Below are 25310 nucleotides of genomic sequence, written 5' to 3'. Positions count from 1 at the left end.
TAATGGAAACACAGAGAGACATTGCGGGGGCGTAGAGAAAGGTGTGCGTAAGCAAAAAGCGTGAAACAGGTGAATACGCATTGAGGTGCAAAGCTAAGCAGAAAAACATGGCAGGGAAAATAGCAGGCTGTACACTCACTTAGGCTATCTATATAATCTCACATTAGTGCTTAAGGGTTTTTTATCACTTGTAAACATAATGCAGCAGTTTGAGAAATATTGGGCTTAAAACATAACTGTAAAATGAGTGGTTAATGTTGGTAGCTAGTTATCTCTACTCAGCAACAACCCAAATGACCTGCATGTTTTATTTGAGTTTTTATTAGAAGGATTAACCCCTTGAGATATATAGTCTCATTTTCGAGGGGGTCCTGAGGACAGATATACAGCACTCCCAAGCCTAACTACTCCAACACCAACGGACTCCCCCCATGAAAACAAAAAAAAAAAATAATAATAACATATATATATATATATGTAAACACACAGTAAGTTTGCATACATCCCAATTGCCCTGCTGTTTACAGTATATGCACAAACAGGTGCCAACACATTAAGGAGGAGAAAAGTAAGAAAAGAAAAAGAAAATCATGTGTCATATCAAAATAGAAGCAAGAACAGGTTGATTGTAGATAATTAAAGACAGATGCCTTACAGAAACCAAATGATGTAATAGATCTAAGTGAGCCGGGCAAGGTGTTCCAACCAGACGGGGCTTTACATTTAAAGGCACGTCGCCCAATTTCTTTGGAGATTCTGGGACCGAAGAAGAAAAAAGGGGTTCTCCGTATGTCTCAGTCTTTATGTCGATCTGAGACAACTGTGTCTGTTCATCAGAGCGGCGACGAACAGAAGAAGAGCGTGATGGAAAAGAGGACAGGATATCGCACCTACGTTATAGTGCAGCTCGGTGGTCATTTTAATGAGGAGAACTGCCATAATGCCGTATGGCGATGAGTGAGAATGTAGCGTTTGCTTCAGACGCCGCGCACGCACACTCGTTTTCCGCCCAAAGACACACGGGCAACATGTGCACTCGCAGCCCTCCAGTAACCTCTTCATCCCCCTGCTTCAGACCTCTTCCTCCTCCTCTTGGTTATTAGGCTGTCTGTCTCAGAGAAGGGGGAGAGAGAAGAGGAGGATGAGAGGAGAGGAGAGGAGAGGCGTTTGATGTTTAATTGAGAGCGTTATGCTGGATTTTCTCTGATCTGCGCCAGAAAGTACAGGCTCTCTCACACTCTCTTTCTCTAAGCTCTCTCCTTCTGTTTCCCGTTTCTTCCCCTTTCCTCCTTTCTCCCGTTCCGATCCTTTTGTATCTCGAAAATGCGGCCTCTGTCTGTATTCTTCCTACCTTTCTCGTCCGTCTTCTCTTTCTTTCGCCCACCTCGGTCTCTCATTTTTCCCTCCTCTGATCTTTCCTCCCTCCCTGCCAGTCGGCCATGTGTAGTTCTTCTCCCTCAGAACGCAGCAGGGATTTGATGCCGCGCTTCTCTCTTACACTTTGGTGCGAGTGTACGAGCGCTTTCGTGCATGCATGTGTGTTGCACTGAGATGCTATGTTAAAAAAAAAAAAAAAAAAAAAAAAAAAAAGGGCCAGCAACGTTTGTTCTGCCTCCGGAAGTTATCTCAGTTTCATGTTGACAAGAACCTCATGATCCTATTTTACAGATGTTATATCAAGTCCGTTTCAACATTTTCTTTAATCTGTTGGTACGGGAACCTTAGCATCAAGGCCAAAGAATGCACTATCCAGGATAGTGAAAGTGAGCAGCAAGATCTTGTTAGTATGCTAACTGATTTGTTCAACAGACAGGTAGGAAGGAAGGCTGAAGCCATTCTGTCCGACAGCGATCTCCTCCTTTACTGCCTTCTGGCTCTAGGTTCAGATTCCCTGTGATTAAGAGTAACCGGTCCAAGCAGTCCTTCATCCTCACAGCCATTTCACTTGTAAGCAGGGTCCGTGGGAGGAGGTAATAACCCCCCAGTTCACTTGGCAAAGTGTGTAGTTTATTTAGCGATATGATGTGGTTGGTATGGACGGTGATGACGGTGGTGATTATGGTGATGATGATAATGATGATAATGATAATAATGATGAAGTCTATGCTGCTGATGGGGACAATTTGTGTTAGGATGGAAGCGATGTTGATCATGTATTCAACATGTCTGGTCACTTTGCACTTTATTGTGGGTATTTGTAGCTTTGTCCTCACTCTGCCGCTTTTTCTTTTAGATGTTACTGATGCTGTGCTTTGTACACTTGGAAATGTCAAAGTCCGTCCCCAGTGACTACTGTTGATCTTCTAGCCCACTGGTACTCCCCCCAAAAAAAAAAGTTTTGAAATAAAGTTGAAGTTGGAGTGCTATCACGTCTGTCTTTTGTGTGAATTTGACACAAGCAAAGGCTGTCATGAACTCAACAAATCAATTCCCTCCAGTGTCTTGCACTGGCAGAACTAGGCTGAGAACTCCATTCTGTTTTCCACTGCAGGGTCTAATGGAGACAACTGGGGTTTATTTATTATTCATCCCCCCAAAAAAAAAAAAAAAAAAATTCAGATTCAGTGCTGCATCTTGTTACTTGTGGAAATAATTAACTGGGCTGTGCTGCGTACAGTGTTGGGAAGGATACTTTCAAAACGTATTTTGTTACAGAATACATGCCCACAAATGTAATTTGTAACATATTCCGTTACGTTACTCAATCTGAGTAACGTATTCTGAATACTTGGATTACTTCAGGATTACTTCCACATTGAATTGCGTTTTAGAAGTGTAGGAATGCGGCTATCACATCCACCTTACTAAACAGGCCTATAATGGTGTGTTCTTTTTATTCCAACTAGCTGAATGTGTACCTGAACAAGCAGATAGATTATTGTATTGGTAGTCCCGAACTGCATACTACAAAAATCTAACCGCGGTCTAAGCTACCACAAGCTAATTTTAACTAATTCTAACATTAGTTAGCATGTCAAACGGGGCTAGTCAGTCTTTAAACGGCTCTGGAGCTAGTAAATCAGCACGTATAAGTATAGGAGAATGTAAAGTCGCACGTCAATGTTAAAATAGCAAGGTGACCAGTAAAACTACAGCAGACGACTACCCTTGGCTAATTAAAAAAATAACTTACTTTAAGATGCTTCTTCAGGTTGGAGGTGGAGTAATTTGGAGCTGAAAGGAGGTTTGTTGCTGGCAAGCAGAGGCTGCACGGCACAGTTAGCTGTATTTCGTTCTCCCCGTTCGTTCTTTAATGTGAAATGCTGTTTGAATTTGAAATAGCAATTTTTTTCTATTTCATATCGGGGCTTCTGGAAAATGCATTAAGTTGCCTTAATTTATTCAGAGTGAATAAACTCGTGAAACAGAGAAGTATCGTCATGTAATCCACTGATTTTAACAATGTAACTGTATTCTAAATACCAACTATTTAAATTGTAACTGTAACGGAATACAGTTACACATAATTTGTATTCTGAATACGTAACGCCGTTACATGTATTCCGTTACTCCCCAACACTGGCTGCGTATCCAATACACAAATAATGCTCTTATGGTGTGTTGCTTGTTGATCCTTGCAGCAGGTTAGTTTGTGCTTGCTAACTTCATGGAGGTTTGAGTGCAGGGTCAAATAGAGAGCAGGAGCATGCCTGGAGAAAGTATCAGGATTCAGGATTTTTTTGCTCGGGAGATTTCAAATTGGAAGTAACATTACTTTAGCTGAAGTTTGTCGGGGTCCTGCTGTGAAAGAGTTATTACATGTTCAGGCGTCAAACAAGTTGTGTCCTATCCCTGGATACATTTTTTTAGACTTCTACTGTATGCAATGGATTTCTCACATTTGCCGTCCCTCTTTCTTTCTTCTCTTCTTCTGTTGTTCTGTCTGTTCTGATTCCCAATCTTGTGGTGCATGTTGCATCATCATATTCTCTTATTGCTAAGTACACACAGACAGAAGGTCAGTGTTGTTCGCTGTGCGGACCAAATTTTGTCACCTCTTCTTTGACGTCCTTTCTTTTGAACAAACTTAAAAACTGATCTTGATATTTTAAACATGAATCAACATTCAGTAACTGCTCGACTTCAGATTAACAGGTCTAACAGGGTGAGAAATGATTTTGCCTCTCATGTCATCAGACTATTCAATGCTCAGGATGAGTCCATTGATGATCACTGTTCCATAAAATACAATTCTGTATGATGATGATGTTATTTTAACCATCGACAACCACATCGTTTGTGTAATTAGTGTGAACACAGTGTACCGTCCAGCGTGCCCCGGGTCCACTTGAAAAGGTGGTCTCTGGAGTGTACATGTGTACTCATGTACAGTTTGCAGTGTGAAAACTAACTGTACCAAAACTGCTCTTTAGAATGTGGCGTCACAACTATTCGACTTACCCGTTCAAACGCGAACGAGAAAGGATCTCTCTGGTGCTTGCTTGAAATTTGGACAAAAAACAATAACGATGACAACTGGACATTACACACAAACATTATGAGATTTATGGAATAATTTGAGACAATTTAAATGTGAGTGGGTACAACAGAACAACAGAACAATTTCCTGACAACTTAAAGAAGGCATAATGCCAATGTTGACTCCATCTGGCACATTTACATGATGGACTTAAGTGCTTGTGTTATTAATGTGCATTTTTCCTTATTGCATGTATTTGTATAAGTTGTATGTATTTTATAATGTTTTATGTTTTAAGTGTGTGTTTTACCTGACTGTGAGACACATTTCTAGTTGGAGTAGGCTCCAAGTCATCTTTTCGTAGGGGAGGATTGAGACTGAACATTGACTGAGATTTCACTGCTCTGGCTGGTCTCCAATCTACTAACCCTAAACCTTATGTACTGCCATGTAAACTGGGCGTTACTCTCTCACTCCATCTCACTCTTTTTCTCTCAACGTCTAAATGAAAGGAAACTCATTTGTTAGCAGATCCTGCGTACTGTCCTGATGTATTGTACCACTTTTTAAAAATCCTAACTTCTATTTGTCTTTGTCCATCCCCCTGTCTGTCTGCAGGTCATAAAAGCAGTAGAGGAGAGCTACAGGTTGCCGGGTCCTATGGACTGCCCTGAGGCTCTGTACCACCTAATGATGGACTGTTGGCAGCGAGAACGCAGCAACCGCCCCAAGTTTGATGAGATTGTCTGTCTACTAGACAAACTAATTCGCAATCCCAGCTCATTAAAAAAATTGATCAACTCTTCACACAGGTAGGAATTCACCCCGCAAAACAACAACGAATCAAAAACATCACAAAGTTATGTTAAGTGTTTCATTTAAATGAAAATCTATGTTGAGAATTTGCTGATTTTTAATTTTGAAGCCCAACACAAAAATGGATATTTTTGGATTTAAGCAGTAGATTAGATTAAGCCCCCAGCGTCGACTTCAAGGCAGCACTGCGACTGTCGACTCAAGGCACCTAACCCTAACCTTAACCCTAACCCTAAGGGACCGTTCGGTATTTATGGAATGGACCACCGGAGGAAAATAGGGGAGGGTCATGTCTTTTTATTCTTTTTTATGTCACCAAACTTTTGTATTTATAGAAACCAAATTTCAAAGTGGCTTGTTTGGTGCATATTTTTCCATATAGCCCTCAGTCTCGGCCGTCCTTCGCTACCAGATGGGTCTGACCCATGAGTTTGCTGTGGGGCAGGGGGAGCACTGCCCCCCTGGTGGCTGAAACAGATAATTGCATTGTTTAAAAAATGAGTGGAATAATTACATCTGGCATGACCAGATATTTTATAAATATCTTAGCTAAATAATACAAAACAACTAAATGTTGGTAGGTAATACATCAGATTTCATATACTGCTTTAGTAAAAAAAATATTTCCTGGGAGCAGCAGGACGTAAAAAAACGAAAATGAATGTTGCACTAGTCTGGACATCTTACCGTGCCAAGGTTGCAATAAAGGTTTCCTAAATGCCACATTTGATGTCAGCTTACTAATTGACTGCGGCTTTTGTGTAGATTTGGACTTACGTTTATTCCACTTTGTTTAAACGGCAAAGTGGAGGAAGCCTAGTGATGAGTCCATAGCAACCAGTTTGTGTGTTGAATGTTACCCAGTGTCCTATACTGAATGGTCTCAATGTTTTATTGTTTTATTTCATGTGAATACTAGTTTACTAGAGGAGTAACTTAGTATTTGAAGTAGTGCAGTAATGCAGGAAGTGTGCATTTAGTTTCCATGCTTATTGTGTTTCCACAACAATGTTAGTGAGTAAATCTATTGAAATGGTCACCACACCATAACAGAGGAGTGGGATGCGTCGGATGAGAATGCAGAGGTTTAGTCACGTATGTCATTGCTGTAAAAAAACAATGGTAATCGGTATATCTTAGCCAAGTGCAAACCAGTGCAGAAGGTATTGATAAATTGTAGGGTGAGAGTCATGCCTTTTTTTCATATTGTTTTGGAGAGTCATAGAAAAATGATTACTGACAAGGGGAGGGTCATGTCTATTTTGTCTAAAGGTCCCAAAACTCCTCCGGTGGCCCCTGAAATAAATAACAGTCCCTAACCATTGCCTAATTCTGGTTCCTTCCAGGCAGCGCTGCCTGGAAGATGATGTTGGGGGCTCAAAATACCAAACACCAATCATTACACTGATATATGAATGATATATTTTTTTTTTATTTGAATGTATTCGATGTAAGAATTCATGGTCACACCTACTTCTAGTAAAAGGAACACAGTTAATAAATCAATGCCATATCTAACCGCCCATGTAATAACATATGACAGCCAGATTTTCCTCGTTCGTGACATGCCACTCTTGTTCTAGCGCCAGCGTGGAGAATATTGTTAGCTTGCATGGACATGTCTGTTTGACAGCATGCAGAGCACTGTTAGCATGGAGAGTGAGCTGAATGACAAAGAGTTTAGAGGGGACAACATTTCCAGCTTTGCGTGATGGTGCATAACTAGCATAACGAAGCCTCGCACTGTCAGGACTTTTGAGCTCATCACTGGTCTTCAAAATGTAGTTGATTGTGACAGGGAATCCCACTCCTTAAATATGCAGTAAGCGATGCTGCGCAAAGATTGTTGATAATTGAACTCAACTGCCAAACAAATACAACCCCCCCACCCCCCACCATATACTGACGCCGCCTGTTGCAGATTGCCTGTCTTTTGTGGCTTGTGCACTCCTTTTTATTTGTTTTCCATTTAAAACTGTATTTTGTTTCAGCACACACAGAAAATAGAGAGCCAGGAGTAGGATATATTCAATGAATTAGATAAAAAGTGGAGTAACATCGCTTACTATACCTTTTTAAATGCATTATAATGATGTGAAACAGGGCTGGTGCAAATAGTCCTTAAATCTACTTCTACTATATCCTGATAATGGGTACTGTCTGAAATAATAAATGCATGATCTTGTGTTTTAATTTGATTACTTTCTTAATCTTTTTTTTTTTTTTTTTTTTTTTACACTGTATCTTCATTTCATATGTACCAGGGTGTCCAACCTGTTAGTGGAGCATGCCAGTGTAGAAGGAAGCTGCAGCACTCGGAGCCAGACCGTAGGGGAATGGCTCGACTCCATCAAGATGGGTCGTTACACTGAGCTCTTCATGGAAGGAGGTTACTCTTCGCTGGAGACAGTGACTCAGATGACATCAGAGTAAGGCCACACACATACGAACACATACATGTAATGTACATACAAGTACAAGGACAATCTAGACATGCAGATAGGTCCGGTTTAACTACTCAGGTTTTTAGATATGTGTCTAAGTTTTCTGCAAAATTACATTTAAAAAGAATTAAGTTGAAAATAGTTACTAAACCTCATAGTTCTCAGTTTCTACAGGGACTATGTCTTAGTGTTAGAATGTGGTCCTTACGAAAAACTTTGGGTGGACTATATGATCCACACTCCAGATAACTACATGATCCAGATTAAAATGACACCAATCAAATATGCAATGCAGCACACTGAACACATCTTTCATTATCACATTTTTTTCTTCAGTTAGAGAACATCATTACAAAATGTTGGGAAAGTCAAAGCAAAATGTGAATGCAGGATCTAGTACAAAGTTGCAAGCCTGTGTAAAAGTTGTAAAATCAAGCCCCCTTTATAGAACCTCTTCTTAGAATGTCTTTTGAAACATTAATACTTACAGAAAGTCAGTATTACTTGTGAATGAATAACTCGGGTACCATAAAAAAACTACCATATCAGTATTATGACAGTTTTTTTAATTGCTTTAATCAGGATATCTACAAGAGCTGAGCCTAATGATATTATATATTGATGATTCTCTTACTGGCAACAACACTGCACTACATCAATAAAGGACAGATTATTTTATCACTTGCATATATTTATTTTTATTTGTTAGCAGTTTGCTTGATAAATAAGGGCCTGTTGTTTCTGTGCTCTTTTTCAGGGATTTGCGAAGAGTCGGAGTGAACCTGGCCGGACATCAAAAAAAGATAATCACTAGTATTCAAGAGATGAGAGTGCATATGAACAACATTAACTCTACTATAAATATCTGAAACATATGTACAGGCACGCACACACACACACACACACACACACACGCAAATACACACATATGAACACATACACAATATATGGACCTAGTATGTGACAAAAAGACTCCGATTTGCTGTTGGACCTAGAGCGGCTTAGCACTTTTTATGGACAAGACACCCAGTCTTTATGGATCTAGACTGAAGGATCCACATTTTTGTGGTTCGTGTGTGTGGTGTTTGCTTGTGGTGTCATTGGGAATATTTGACATTGCAGCACTAAAACCAAACTGAACTGAACTGGGTGGTGCTACACGAAGGGAAGATGATGGCGAGCTAAACTGAACAGAAGATTTTTCATTCTAATTATTCCATTTGTGTGAATCTTGCAGATTCTGATATCTCTGTGCACTGTTTGGAGTCTCTCAGATCAAACGTGAAACATAGACCGCAGATCTGGCTCTGAGAGCAACCAGCACTTTTTGGCTGTGTCACAAATACGGGAGTTTCATGCAGCAGGCTCAAACTTTTTCAGCCTGTCTCAGGTCTCAATGGATCTGAACAGTTTCTCTGGCAATTTTCTCTGGAAGTACAGTTCCATCACGAGTCATTGAATTGAACATCATTCTCAGGCGTGGGGAAAAAGTAATAATGGACCAAGAGCATGATGTTCATTAGTTTCAGTCTCAGCTTTGGCATGCTGATGTGCTTTGGATTTAGTTTACCTGTCTCAGGCAGGTCTTCATACGACCAGACTGCAGTTGTAACCCAGCTGTGCAACTCATGGATGGCCCAGACTCATATTCAGCATCATACACGTCATTATCTTCCAAAGTGATGCAAGACAAGAGTACCTAATGCAACCTACATTGTTTAAATAGGCTGACTATTAAAATACAACAAAGTCTGTGACAAGGGAAACCATCTTGTTGAACTACAAAAGAAAAATATGAAAAGATACAAGGCTGTAGGCATTGGGATATTCTATAACTGTTCTTCTGGCTGAATGTATAGCACTACGCAAAACACAACACTCAGTTGCAGCATCAACCTGTTTTGTTTATATATGGACATGCTGTCAAATAGAATGTGGCCATTCTGGTCCTTAAAACCAGCTTCTGAATGAATCTGCAGATATATATGATATTCAGCTGGCTTTACATCGTCCTCGCTTTGAAAATCTGTAGGAATCTCCACTAAGATCTTGATGGGTTCCTATAGAGCTAATTCAGCTATCAACTCCTGAACCATGCAGTTTCTGAATTAAAATTGCATCATGTAACTGGACACTCCATGCATGTTTTAGTGGAACGTTCCCTCCGATGCAGGGGAACATTCGTTAAAGTTCTTGCGACATCGCACTTTCAAATCCGCTTCACTCAGAGTCTAGAAGAACTGTTACTGATATTCTACTGGAACTTTTGCTCGGACACTAATGGATCCTTCACTCAGATTCTGATGAACCTTCATGCAGGGTCTACGTCGTACATTCAAATGGAACATTTTGTTTGTGGGAATTCATGGAAAGTTCAGTCAATACTGATGGAACATTTGATCATGTAATAATGGAACTGCCAGTCAGATTTTGATGGAAAGGATCACCCAGATTAGTGGGACTGTTAAATGATATTCCAATGGAACCTTCGCTTAGAATCTAATGGAATCTCTACTAGGATTCCAATGCAGCCTTCACTCAAGAATGCACTCCAATTTTCATGGAGCCTTCACTTAGAACCCAACAACCTTCAGGTACCGCAGAAAACCTTCAACAATCTGTTCAGTTCACCATGCCATAGAGTCTCTCTCCACCACATCTCTACCACACCACAATAAACCTCACTCTTACAGGACTGCAGAAAATAAGGAGGCAATTTTGATCAACTTGATAATCATTTATTTATTTATACATGTTAAAAAAGCGTTAATTACATAGACAGTTTGATTCATCATATTACTCTTTGACTACTGAGCAGCTCTGCCTACATGTCTTTCATGTATATAATGTATTATAAATTTAAAGCAGGGAGCATTGTTCTTTATTCTTCCATCATGTGGATGTTGGTATTGGTCAAGCATCTCAGAGTAGTACACATTAGTAAATAGTGACAAATATTCTAAATCAGCATTCCTGCTAGATAGACCTGGGCCACTGTAAGGTGGGAGCAACCAGCACATCTGTCCCCATATAAGGGTGCCCAAAAGGGTATGCAGAACTATCAAATATTTATGTTATGTTGTTGTTGGGTTTCATTTTAAATTTTGGAGCAAGACCTAGAGATATTTTTAGTGGCCATAAATGAGACAGGAATAAATACTCTGTTGTCTCTAAAAGCCAGAGCCAAAGTGTGCGCAGGGATTGGTTCTTCTTCTGGTATGGTTTAAATGTATACAATGATGTCAATGATCAAGCCCTTGCTTTAGTTCTCTTTGGTATGGTATGTAATACATTGCTACTCAGTACTATATTGTTAAAACTTGACCCTTTTCACCGTTGTGTTCACCTAAGGAGGAACTGAGTTCTGACAGTATATATATTCTGTTTGCAGATGACATGCTCATATTTTTCTTGGTTATACACAGTGTACTGCTAGTGCTGGAAAAGTGGAAACAAAATTAGACTGTAAAGCTAGTTTTATAAGAAGTGGTATTACTTGACTGTATGAAAGGCATAGAAAAGCACACAAGAAGAATGTATGGTTTTAAAGGGGTATTTCACTTTTTTAAAGGATATGTTTCCCTTTTAAACACTCAAACCTCCCTCTGATTTTAAGGAGTCAAAGGAAAAGGCCTCATTGGCCACCACACTTGGGCGTTTAGCTGTTCCATCTGCTGATCAAGATCCTACGTCTTGACTTTTTCATAAAAGAATGTGAGTAGGCAATGGTCACAATTGTCATTCTCCATGGTTATGTGTTTTTAAAAGTCGAAATGTTCTACCAGAGTGAAAGTTAGCTTGAAAGGTAAACATCTGCATAGTCCCTTTGGTCTCCATGTATCACTTTGGAGATTTGGCTCCAGCTTGTGTGTTAATATATTATATTGTAGTTATAATGGTGGCGAACAAGAGCGGTTTAGCAACATTAGATCTGCGGTTATGTGGTTTTTGTGGGGTTTTTTAACCACCGTGTACTTTTTTATTCAAGCAGATCTTATTCTTGTCTTCAAAAATGCAACTAATGTAGATTATTGTGGCTATGCAGATCTTTAATGTAGCGGGGGAATGCATCATTAATTTGGTGCAGATTTTATGTTGGACAATATAAAGCATGTACAGTTAAAGTATTTGTGCTGGGTGGTCTCCTCAGTCATATGAATAACACAGGCGTTTGGATGAAATTGTCCCAGCATTTTAAACCCACCCAAATTTCATGGTATTGGCTCTTTACAACAACACTTTTCAACTTAATTTTCAACCTAAAAGATATGCCTGGGGCATGAAAAATTGGTGAATAGTACACCCTTATAAGTGCCTCTCATCTTTCGAGCACCATTATTTCTTCCCGCGCCAAAATGCTATGCCCCCAATTGTGCCCCAACTTTCTATGTATTTACTTTTTGCTAACAATATCTACAGGCAATGAGAAGAATGTCAGACAATGTGTATGTTGGAACTAATTTAATTTGCACTTTATGAGAAATCTGTTGACCTTTTTGTTTGACTAAAAATGTTTATAGGTAACTGACTTTTTAGTGTCAAAGTTTTTCTTAATGATTTACTATATGATTACTATAATGACTGTGTTGATTATATCACTCCATATTCTCAATGCTTCCCATAGTGTAAAATTTGACAGTTAAGCACAAAGCATTGGTAATATTTTTAAAAACAAATCAAAGCTATATATATGGAAAGCATCATTGATGTAGAGCACCATTTTCTTGTGTATGGCACAACGATACACCTTCAGAACGTAAGCACAGGGTGAGACAGAAATCTTTAAGGACAGTGAGCGGATGATATGACTATGTACAATCGTCAATAGCACTAGCCTTTGATGTCAACAAACTTCAGCCAGACATTTTGTCTGAGTGTTTGTGGCATTTTAGCATTACCACTGCAAAGTACAAAAGTGTGAAAACAGGTTTTGATTTGTTGTCATTGCAAATAGCAATACATATAAAGTTTAGTTGATAGTGTTGCTGCGAAAAATGTCTTTATTCATTCAAATGATTTGTTGTCAGCACTTTTGCAATGGCATGATTTTATTCTGGTAAGCTCTTGTTAAACAATTTTCATTAAGTAGGAAGAAACAAAGCACAGCAAACCAGCAGAGACTTGTAAAGATTTATTGATGTGTTGTTACTCTCCAATGACTGTCAGCTGGAGCTTCATCAACCATGCAGTGAAGTGTTATGCAGGAGCCAGTTTTTTGTGTCAAATTACGTTACACGTTTGATGTAACATCTGAATAAACAACTTTGTTGTTTGAAATTGACTTTCAGAACAGGGTAATTTGTTCACATCAATATACACATTCATTTCCATAACAAGTTCTTGCATTTGTACATATTGGAGTTTGTTGTAATTGGCTCCATAATAAAAAGCACTGCATAAACCATTAGAAAGGAGGATTGACTGAATTCTAGCAAATGTACAAAAGCAATACCTGATATTAATAGCAAAAAATCATATTTGCATACACAAATACGTGGGTATATAGCAACCATAAACGGTTGCACTGACATCGGACTGGTTTTAAGACACTATAATGATGAAAAGCATAGTGATGGTGTCTTAAAGCCATTGACAAACCACATTGTGGGGAAAAAAACTGTTGTGAGTTGAAACCTTTACAACCGATATAATGAAATCAAAGACACCGCTGTTTGTGTGTCGAGTAAGATTGAGAGTTGTGCAAAAAGTAAAACCTTCAAATGCAAATTTGCCGTGGGAAAAATACTTCTTTTATCAATGGCCCAGCCCACTTCACAACTGTATAGTTAACTTCTCAGGAAGTGGAAAATAGGTATTGTGTCATGGACATGTGGTCTTTGGGAAAAATGTGCAGCTTTCACTCAAAGTATTAACATACAAAAGCAGGTGTGCGGTTATTAGGTTTTTCCCATCAGGTCAAAGACAACGACCATGTTATCAGTAACTCACAGATAAGGTTTTAAACAACTGAATAACTGTTTTGTGATTCTTTTGAAAGCACAGTAGAGATACTATTGATGTGCTATTGGTTTGTCTTTGAGACTGTCATGTATTATGTTTGTGTTGATGTTTTTTGTAGTGTGATATCAAATTCTATATTTTTGCAATAAAATTTAAAAATCAACTCCTGAGTTAGCTGTCATTGTCTGATGCCAATGCATGACACACATACATAGGGGGTTCATAACTTATTGCTTTTTTTTTTATGGCTTTGAATGACCAACAGTCAAAATTTGTACTCATGTTCTACTAATACCCCTTGAACAAACCAATTCACTGACATGCAAAGAACTGTGACCGATGTAGCGTGCTAACTTAATTTTACACACTTAAACTTAAAATGTCATAAATACATACATTCATCTTGCCAATTTTAGCAGGGATTCTGAACCATTTATATATCAGATTTTAATTAGTAATTACATTTTTTATGGATGCAACTGTGTGAATTGCAGCTTAACGGTTATTGCTGTTCATTTTCATCAATTAATATATCAAATTACAGGCTGTAAACTTTGTAATGTACTTTGCTTGGATTTGTGATCTGTTTTTGTGTTTATATCCCTTGTTGGTTTCTATATAATGAGCTATTTTAGCCAAACAATCTAATTGCTGAAAGATGTTTCCCAGCAATGCAATTAGACATGGTTTATTGGTTGAGATTCCAAATTGTCAGGGAAACAAGGGAGCTAGTTAGCCGTTTTTCTCTTTGTCTAGATTGAGACTGGGAGGGGAGGAAGAAGGGAGGGATTGATGGAGACAGATGGATAAATGAACACAGAGAGAGTTTTTGATCCACAAAGCAAATCAAATATTGCCCCAGTAAAGAAAGTGTTGTGCTGAGCTATTCAGTAATTGCCGATGGTGCATCGTGGCTGACAAAAGAATCCAGTAGAATACAGTTCATCGCCGGGTTATAGTGATTATGAGCTGTGAGCTTCTGTAAAATGTATGATGTTTTAAAACCTGATGATGCAAGGCCAGGCAATGATGTGTCTGTCAGATGCATTAGCTGCTGATGTCAGCAGCTCATGTTTCTGTGCGTTTGCTCCAGGGTGAAAGCCTAGCTACAAATTAGCATGTTGTACAAGACTATCTGATTTTACATACAAAATCATACACAGAATGTGGTGAATTGTCATTATGGAGCATTTCTTCTTTAAATCCGTATGACATGTTTTACAGTAGAAAATGATTTGCCTAATCGCCTTTGCAATACATAAAAAAAAAAATCTCAAATTTACACGTCCTTTCATGATGTTTCCCTTAACCTTGAATCATGTGAAGGTGACGCTCAATTCTTACAGCGCTACAGTAGTTTGTATGTAAATATCAGGTGTGTGTGTGTGTGTGTGTGTGTGTGTGTGTGTGTGTGTGTGTGTGTGTGTGTGTGTGTGTGTGATGTCAAATCATGCCTAGCTATTCTCTGGGGTAATCCACTGGCTCAAGGTGATTATTACACTCACACACCCATAAAGTGTATGAAGGTGAAATTAACCATCACACCATCAGCGTGGCTATTACCAAAACCTTTGTATCAGCGGCTTGAAGAAAAGTGCTGCAGGGTGTGGGTGTGTGTGTGTGTGTGTGTGTGTGTGTGTGTGTGTGTGTGTGTGTGTGTGTGTGTGTGTGTGTGTGTGTGTGTGTGTGTGTATGTATGTTGGGATTGCAATGGGGCCATATTCCCACTGGTGCTGTCTGGGATTGTTCCTGGATGGATGGAAGGGTATATCGCTTTGAGCCAGCCCGGCTGTCCCTCTCACTGTATGTTTGCTTGTCTTCACATACCCACCCGCCTGCTACTCTGCCTCTCTCTGTTTTCACCGGCTCCGTCTGCCCGACTGCTACATGCCTGTACATCTTTCTATCTGCAGGACATTCAGTTTGTGACTCTATTAGGTTTTCCTGTCTGGCTTTCTGCTTACCTTTACATCTCTGTCTCAGTCTGCTGCTGTCTTTACGGTCTTGCTGTCTATTACATTGTCACTGTGTCAGTATCCCAGGGCACGATAAAGTAATTTTCTATTGAAGAGGTGTCAGTGGTCGAGGCGTCCCGAGGGTCATTTGAAAATCATTGCAGATATGTCTCTTTAATCATTATGAATGACTTTCAGCAGAACCTTAGCTGTCAGTTTAGGCGTGATAGTGTGGCTGTCTGTGAATCTATGGATTTTTTTGTAAGTATATCAGAACGTAGGCATGTCTGTGGGTATACGCATGCATTTGCATTTCTGTACGTTTGTACTCATGTGCATCTACATTTGTGCCTGTTTCTGCATCGGATGTTTGATTTGGGTGGAATGAATGTGACATTTTATGCTAATTCTTTCTCTAAAGAAAAAGATGACAATATTATTCCTGCAGGAAAGGGGTAAAGGAAGTACTTAGCAGTCAAAAGCTGGTGTGGGTGCAGATTTTGAAATGGCAGTGCTGCTTTGAAGCAGACTTGACCTAGCTTTTAAAAAAATGCTGAAACTTGCAGGGAAAGCTTTGTGGGGTTACGGTCACTTTATATTGTTTTTTTTCAGGAAGGAATGATCCTTTGAGTTGAAATTCCTGCTTGTGTGTGCATCTTTTAGTGTGAGCATGCTTGCCTATTGTGTATATTACTGTGAAAAGGCCCATTAGAGCAAGTTCCTTGCATTAAAATCTCATTTGCTATACATATCTGGGAAATGCAATGTTGTTGTTTTTTAGTTGTTTTTTTTAAATACATATAAGGAGTGTAACAGTCCACTTGCCATCTGTCAGCATTATAAGGAGTTCTAGTATGGGCAGGTTTTAGGAGCCAGTATTGTCATTGATAGAAATTAGAATTTCCACTCATAAAATTGAATAAGAAAACATATGTTCCTCGTATTCTCCTGGAATCATGTTTTTCTTATGTCCAGGTCCTGGCCTCCTAGCTGTCAAAATGTAATGTTTAAAATCACTTCTGATGCAGATGCGAGCTCAAGGTGCACATGGCCAGATAAAGCTGCTCGCCTCCGTGTAGCAGCCACCCTCAACACCCATTAAACTGTTAGAGGAGGTCTGACCCAGACCATATAAGCTGCTGGTAAATAGCCTTATCCATTCTGCTACTGATCCGAGAAGCCTGCCATGAGAGGGCTGTGTGATGTCAATTGGCTGGCAAGGACACACATTTACACACACACACACACACACACACACACACACACACACACACACACACACTGCACTCACACAAAAAACCTTGACAGGACTAGCAGTCTGGCAGGTCTTTGTGTAGCACTGGAGATAACTCGACACACACATTGGCTCTCTGTCTTGTGTTCTCTCTCTCTCTTTCTCTTTCTCTCTCTCTCTCTCTCTCTTTCTCTCTTTCTCTCTCTCTCTCTCTTTCTCTCTCTCTCTCTCTCTCTCTCGCTCTCTGTCTCGCCCACAGTATCGGTCTCCTTCATACAATGGCAGCCAGAGGGACGTATTTGTCACTTGCCCAGATGTTTTTCCAAGGTCCTTTATTCATGCAGTCAATCATATGAGCAGAAATGTCCCTAATGTGAAGTCCCTTTGGCGCAATGGCTCTCTGTGTGTGTTTAAGTTTGTGTATGTGCATCCATGCATGTGTGTGTGGAAGGTCCGTCAAGGTGAGATGAAAGTGCATTTGACCTGAGACACGGGGGGGTAATACATTTATAACAACTGCAATACCTTGCACACAGTGTGCACACACACAGACAGTTGCTATTTCTCTGGTCTAATGAGGTCTGTCACTCTGGCACACACACATACACACAGGTTTTAACTGACTTGGCCGGGCACACACTCTTTGTTCTTATTTTCTCCATGAAATCGAGCATCTTTGTCTGACACGATTTCATTCACGATTCTCTTGACTGCTTACAAACTCATTTCCATCCATGTTAAGTGATGAAATAATCCGCAATAACGTTATTAAAATGAATGTGCTGTGATGCGAAGAATATGTCATAATTATTGCAGATATGTCTAAATAAATGAATACACTCTGGTCATCTTATAGTCAGACCATATTTTTTTAATTCATGATCCTAAAGTGGTAAAAAACAAACTAAGGAAAGAAGGTAAAAAGGATTTGAAATTGTCTTTGTAAAACCTCGCATGTATGGTGAGCATTTCCACATTTGGAGGTTGCCAGCCCCCTCAAACTTGCTCCATAATGAAGAGGTGCTGCCTGCCCACTGAGCTGTCTCGTCTGATAATTATTTTGACATTACCAACTGAGAGCTGGAAGGAAATTATCCTCCACAGCGTCTGCTTGCCATACATTCTCCAAGATCAGCCTGACCATGCATGGGTACATTTGCACTGTGCGCGAGTCCAAAAGGTGTGTGTATGTGGAGCAGTGTTGGGAATAGCATGTTACAAATAGACCATCACTTTACGTTTTGTTGTTATTGTGGGTATGCGATCTGTGCTGCCTGCACGATCCGACATGCGCATGTGCAAGATGTTCGCGCATGCGCAGATGATAATCCTGTTTTATGACGATTTACGACACTGCACAATCTGTTCCATATAGCAATGAACCGCAAAGGGGAGTGTGGAGGAAACTGAAGGTTTGCAGTGACAGAAAGACTCAGACTTCATTCCACATGTAACCAAAATGGTGTATGTTCATGTAACCTGTAATTCAATTCAATTCAATTCAATTTTTCAATTCAATTTTATTTATAGTATCAGTTCATAACAAGAGTTATCTCAAGACACTTTACAGATAGAGTAGGTCTAGACCACACTCTATAATTTGCAAAGACCCAACCATTCCAGTAATTCCGTGCATTCAGTGCAATCTAACCACTCCTTTATTATTTTGGATTGGCAACCACGTAAACACCACGTAAACACCTCGTAACATCAAATGGAACCGTCAAGTGTTTCAACGCGTGCGTGATACAAATAGTGTAGGGAAACCACCACGTTTTCTACTACGTTTTTATGCCTTTGCACATATTGGATCGTGCAGGCAGCACAGATCGCGTACCGACAGTTATAAAGGTGCCTGATTCAATTCAATCATGTAGCAGTTACTGATCAAAGTTTGAAACTCAGCACTTACAAATATGAGATGTTTTGGCTCTTCTTTACATCAGATTCACTACAACACCCCTGATTTTCACATGCAGAGCCCCATACCTTTGTTTATTAACCTTGTGCTATCCCTCCCAGTGATACTTGCACAGTGCACCTACTCATTATTCTGGCTGGGTTTAGGATGTTGCATACAGTAATGCAAAGCAGCAGCACCCGTCTGTGAAAGCACCCTGAGGGAGAGCCCGGCCAGATGTTTCTCACAGTTTGAACATGTCACCACATTTTTGGTTTGTGACTTTAAAAATTTAAATGTTTCCCTTTTCACTTTTCCCTTTTTTTTTGTATTAAATCAATTGATCTTTAGCATTTTGGGAGATTCAAATCTGCATAAATATGTTCAATTCATTGTAGTTTAGATCAGTTGAGTTAAATGCAGTGGAATGTAATTAGGTTAATTTGCGCTCATTAAAATCCAATCGGTTCCGTCAGTCAATAACAAATCCTTTGATCCCAGAACGTGTTGGCACGGAAGACGACAAGGCTCACATTTTAAAAATGTCTTGACTTACAGCAGAGCACAAAAATGGGAGGCAGTATTTCTGTAACTTTTACAATAAAGTAATGTTACGAAAAAGCAAGACCAACACTTTATATAGTACATGAACGTGAAAATGTGTGGTTTTCCTCAGATGTGTATAAAGTGGAGTTAATAGCTGCGAGAATGTCTTGGTGTCTGAGAGAAACACCCCATTTATCTTAATATTCACTGTACTCTGCATAGACAAACTAATGACTGCAATGCATCACCTGGATATTGTATTTCAATAAAAAGGGTGTGTGTGTGTGTGTGTGTGTGTGTGTGTGTGTGTGTGTGTGTGTGTGTGTGTGTGTGTGTGTGTGTGTGTGCGGGTGCGTGCGTGCGTGCATGTGTATTAGAGCGTGTGACTGTTCTCTTTCTCGTCTGTCTCCGTGTATGTCTGTTGCACATTTGCAAGTATCCTGCTCAGTATCACATATGTGTAATGCATCATATATGTGTAATGAAGTAACTCTCAATCCAACGCTGTCTCCTTGAAACTCTATGTAATTTATTTGAATTGTGAGCTACGTTCACTAGCCAATGCACATGAATTGCCAAGAGTAGTGTGACACTCGTGTAGCACAGGAAAAAGTAAGCAATTACTCTCTAGCGAAGAAATAGGCCTATTAAAATATGTGGATTATCCTGTGAGATGGGCACACTGTCTCTGGTGAGTTTTTCAAATGTAATTTTTGCATTGCTTTGAGCAGCACAAAGGAAAATTAATTCACCTCCATTCTTTTGGGATGGCAGCAGAATTGTCAAAGAAAAATATTTTAAAACATGGGCAAATAAAAACTAAATTATGTGTATGGCTGAATTTACCCTTTGAGTATTCCATCCACTTAGCAGTGCGCTCTGATAACATTGTCACTCACTCACTATGGACAGTTTAGGAATGACAATCGCCTTACAATTTGGTTGTTTTGGTGTTATGCTGGTCCGGTAAGCTCACTGCTTTCTAACTCCACACTTTCCAATTTCAAACTCGTAGTCCTTAGCCCCAGCTGATGTTGACTCAGGTGACATCAGTGACTGCAGATGGAAATGAACTAATAGCTATATATGTCATAATGTATCTTTTCTCATCTTGAGATTACTGTGTTTTTTTTGCATGGTCCTTGTTCAATAAAAACTAATAACATTTTTAAAAGAAATCACTTGGGGAAATGTATCAGATTTCACACAGATCCCTCATTCATTTTTTTCTTGTTACATATGCAGTATAGGACCTGTAAACAGACTTTGATATGTATAATCAGTGAATTTCCCCTTTAAGCATGACTGCAATCTTTTCCCAAACTTCATCTAACTGCTCCATCTCCGCTTTTCTTTGTGATTTTAATTGCCTAAAGATTAAAGACAAATACCTAAATTACCCAATACTTAAGTTGCCAAGGTTGGTTAACAAAAAATACCCAATATTTAGTTAGCTAATACAAAATAGTTCCATAGGAACAAAAATCTCTGTAAAATAGCTGCGCAGTCTGACCTTTGCTTCACAAGTAGTGCTCACTAGAGTGTGTAATGAGTCATTATTTATTCAGGTTTGTAAAATGACAATTGATTTTGTCCCACAGCAAGAGGGGGGCTGCCAAGGGCCACAACAAAATGCACAGATAGAGACATGAGTGAAGGACATCCCAATCCCAGACGATCAGTTATCATTCCACAGCTTCTGACGAATCATTTTGTTGTACTTTGATCACTTTGTGCTTTTCCCTTAGTGATATTCCCCTTCTTATTTTGTACTCTCACTGGCAGGAAAAATCTATGAATGTTTGAATTACTTTGAATGGATGAATTTGTCTGAATGGATAAAGACTGGCTGAATGAATGATCATAAGGTTAAGATGAGTACATTTCAGAGCACACAATGCAAATGTCTCTCTGCTTTTAACATCTGTCTGAAGTAGAGTAAAGAGAAAGTCTCGACTGCTTGACCTCATTTGGCGCGGCGGCTGATTCCATCTCATGTTGTTGCATTTTACTGCAGTCAAAATTTGCATATGGTTATTAAATACAAGCATGTATATGTGTGTTTGAACCCATTTAACTCAGTGTCAGACCTTCTGTAAGTGTACGTCGTAATACATTCAAAGTCCATTAATGTCTGGGAATGAAACCGAATCGGAGAACACACAGATGCATGCACATACACACACACACACACACACGTCTGCGCACGCGCACTTACATGCTGTATGTCTGTGATAGCTTCTATTATCTAGGTCTCCCTCCTGGCTGCACATCAAACATGGATGAGCTCCAACCATAAAAGGCTCCATTTTCCTTTGATTTATACAAGGAATAAAAATTGGAAAGGTGAAAAGTCCAAACCATGCATATTTTATCAGCCCGCTGACACCAAAGGCAAGACGGAACAAATTTTAACACAGAGCGAAACTTAAAATAGACCATGATAGGATCAAAAACAGGAACTGCAATACTGAACCTCCTGACCTCATTGGCCGAAAGCCTTCCAACCTCATCACGTATCAACAGCAATGTGCGTCTGTATTGGCTCACATGAGTACATTCTAAACATTTTACAAGCCAGTTTCACTTGATTAATTATTCAAATTATGAAACACTTTCTATGTTGTTGTTTTTTTCAGATTTTGAGTAAACATGGTCTGTTTTTTGATTATGGGTACAAACACATGCAACTGATGTCTAGACAGCAATGTAAAAAGGATATTTTATATAAGCTTCAAATTTGTCTTGACAGCGCAGATATTGAGTCAAGAAATACCATTTTAGCATCAAAAACCAGCCCTTAGGGTCCAGTTTGTCTTATGTCTTGTTTAAAGACAATGGTGATTACAGATCAGTACTCTGGCAATGAAAAGCTTTATCTATGTGTCCCAATAGTGTTTCCACTAATAGTTCCTATGGCAGCGAGGGTGGGGGCTGGGAGGTGTGTGTGTGTGTGTGTGTGTGTGTGTGTGTGTGTGTGTGTGTGTGTGTGTGTGTGTGTGTGTGGTGGTACGTTTTTCCAGATGTGCTGACCAACCATTGATAAATGAATATAGTGAAATGATGAGTTCCTACATTTTAGCTGGCGTCGCTTTCCAATATGAGAATTATACAATATTAGAGCAAATCTATTTTTTGAAAATGTACTCTGAGCAGTAAATGTCTTATCGTATCAATGCTGCATGCAATACAGAAATATTTTCATTGTACCCCTTTAAAAATGCCTTCCCTATAGAACATAAAATAACCACATTTTTTGTCAATTACTGTCACTACGAGTTCAATTTTGGCTGATTCTGTTTGGTTTGAGGATAGCTGGGAAATCACATGGTGTACAGTTCCTGTATCCAATGAATACCAGATGTGAGGTTTTTTTTGTACAATAATAATCTTTCATGCACACAAGTCTAAATTACAGAAAGTAGATTAAGCCTATGTTCATACATTTACTGAATTAATCTTCTTATTCTAGATATATTGATTAATCAACTCCATGTCATGTATTCCCCTGCACAATTCATTTAGCTTTTGTTTGGGTAAATGCCACTTTTCACTCCATGTGCTTTAATACTTTTGGTAAGAGCTCCCGAATCACAGATACCAACGACACCACCCATGCAGGCACATTCACCTCACCTTTCTTTTGTTAGTTCATCCCCAGCCCTCTCCACCTAGTCTCCCCCCCACCCATTACAACCATCCATCTGTACTGTACATCAATCTGCACTCCCTTCCTCCCTCCCTCCACCACTCTACTCCCATCCATAAATCGCTCCATACGTAGCCCCACTGCCATCCCCACTTTCCCTCCCTCGTCTCATCCTTCCTTCCTGCCCCTTCTTGTTCCCACTCCCCATGTTCTCCCCTTCCCCTTTTCTCCATCCATCCATCCATCCTGTCTGAATAATGCAGTGGCCACACAGCTGCAGTGCCATTGTCCCTGCTTCAATGTTAATGTTGTGTCCTTGTCACAATTATTGGGTCACTATCATTCATCACAGCTAATCATTGTCATACAGATACACGGACAAACAACACACATTACGGAGAACAAAGGCACACGCATGTACAGTAGAGAACAAAGGCGCACATTGAACAGGGAAACATGTTTTGGTTTATGACGCTTGTGTTAAATTAAATGATGCACTTTGAAAAGCCAAACACAACAGGAGCTTTAATTTCGGCACTGGAACAGATGCCATATGCAAAATGTATAGTGGATTGAAGGAATACATATGTTTGTCTGTGTGTTCAGGGAACGTTGGTGATTCAACTATGTTCAACATGATTTTTTTCTTTTTTAAATCATCTAACGATACACACATTGTTTGCTTCTGTGTCCAATAGCACCCCCGAATTTCAAAATGTCATCCCAAATCACTGTTATGCTGGAAATCTGGAAATTTGGGGGTGAAATTTGGGTCTGCTGTTCAAGGCTCTTACAAAATCCTTAAAGGGTCGGCTTATCTAAATCAAAGAAGCATATTGTCCCACTTACACCTAGTGGTGTCAAGTCGAGCACCCAATTTTGGTTTTATGTGTTGAGGTTTTGATATTTTGATATTATATAAAATATAATACAACAATAATTTTCCTATTGGGGTGGAAGCAGAACTCACAGAACAGCGGCAGGAAAAAACAAGGCTAGTTTCTGCCAACAATCCCACAATGCCATGCATCACATTTTATAGATGCAACTCTCTAAAAGTAAGTGTCAGAAAATGTCAAACTCACTTTGGGTTAAGTATTGAGTTTATATTACATAGAGAGTAGTGACTGAGTGAATGAAGGCGAGATTTGAGACACAGTACAATACTACCTGCATAAGTAGATTCCATTAGAAGTTGAAAATATTTATTATTTTTGCAATTTGGGGGAACTGCATTTTATTTGTAGAGGTTTCTCAAATGCATCTGTTACCTCCACAAATAATCACTGGCAATGGATTTAGCTTCCATCACCACATTGGCAGGTCAACCACTGTCATATGCTTTTGGTTTGCTTCATGCAATGAGTTTGTATCTGCTCTCAGGGCCACCAAGAGCAGCTTTGCAGTGAACGTCTTTGTACAATTTCAAGATGTGTTTCTCCCTTTCACTTTTGTTCACCCCTGTGGTTTGGCTTTGCTTCAGATTCATGGATCTAAAGAATAGCGAATGCTTGTGATGATGGATGGGTCTTTTAAGGGATTATTTGCTTGATTTTCATCAAACAAATAGTTTCCAGTGAAGGACTCGTCGTCGTATGGATTTGGACCGCTACACTGAAGAATTTGTTGTGGTGGTGGTTTGAAGGATGGGGGCTAATGTGGATTAAGTTAAACAGACCCATTAAAACATGAAAGCTTGTTGATAGCTGATGTGGGAGTATCAGACATCTCCTCTTAGAGACCAGAGGCTTTAGGGTATTGAGCCTCTGTGTGTGTGTGTGTGTGTGTTTGTGTGTGTTTGTGCGTGTGTGTGCGTGTGTGTGCGTGTGTGTGTGCGTGCGTGCGTGTGTGTGCGTGCGTGCTGCAGATGAATCAATAGTGATGAGAGCAGGCTGGTTTCTATTACCTATTTAATTATCCTCCATCAAACAAACATGATAGCACCTTGAGATCACTTAGATCACGGTCCTTCACATATACACACAACCTCAGGCACACACACACACACACACACAGGGAGAAAGCGAGAGAGACAAAGAGAGAGAGAGAGAGTACATACAAATAGAGGGTCACTTTTACATTTACTATCATATAAAAGAAAAGAGAATCAAGGTCAGCAAGGCAGAGGAAAACACAAATGAGCAAACCTTGTTCTCTGACCTTTAGGAAAGTAAAAGAAAAAGGTAACAAATGAGGGCAATTAGGTAAGATTTATCTCTTTTAATTTCATACTGATGGCCATTTTTTATGTGATTGGTTAAGATACTGCAAGCGTGTGCTGCCAATGACCTCGTGCCACCGAGTGTCAGCTCCAGCGCCGTGAAGCATAAAGCCTTGTTTCTGTCGGCCACAAAGCTGCTGAGCAGGTGTCGTCTGCTGTCGCCT

At 39.6% G+C, this 25310-nt stretch overlaps 1 protein-coding gene across 1 annotated transcript in view; it reads left to right on the top strand.

Moving 5' to 3' along the window:
• The window catches only part of epha5 (EPH receptor A5), a 72723-nt gene extending 64167 nt beyond the window's left edge, over positions 1–8556 (top strand). Inside the window, exons 17-19 of the mRNA XM_028601013.1 lie at positions 5039–5232; positions 7501–7665; positions 8438–8556. Coding sequence (XP_028456814.1) covers positions 5039–5232; positions 7501–7665; positions 8438–8549 — 471 coding nt within the window. The 3' untranslated portion in view covers positions 8550–8556. The remainder of the gene's footprint in view (positions 1–5038; positions 5233–7500; positions 7666–8437) is intronic.
• Positions 8557–25310: the final 16754 nt, after the last annotated feature.

Source organism: Perca flavescens, chromosome 16 (genome assembly GCF_004354835.1).
Source record: "Perca flavescens isolate YP-PL-M2 chromosome 16, PFLA_1.0, whole genome shotgun sequence".
NCBI classification, from domain to species: Eukaryota; Metazoa; Chordata; class Actinopteri; order Perciformes; family Percidae; genus Perca; species Perca flavescens.
Note: the sequence above shows the minus strand (reverse complement) of the source record. Positions and strands in the feature narration are given on the sequence as shown.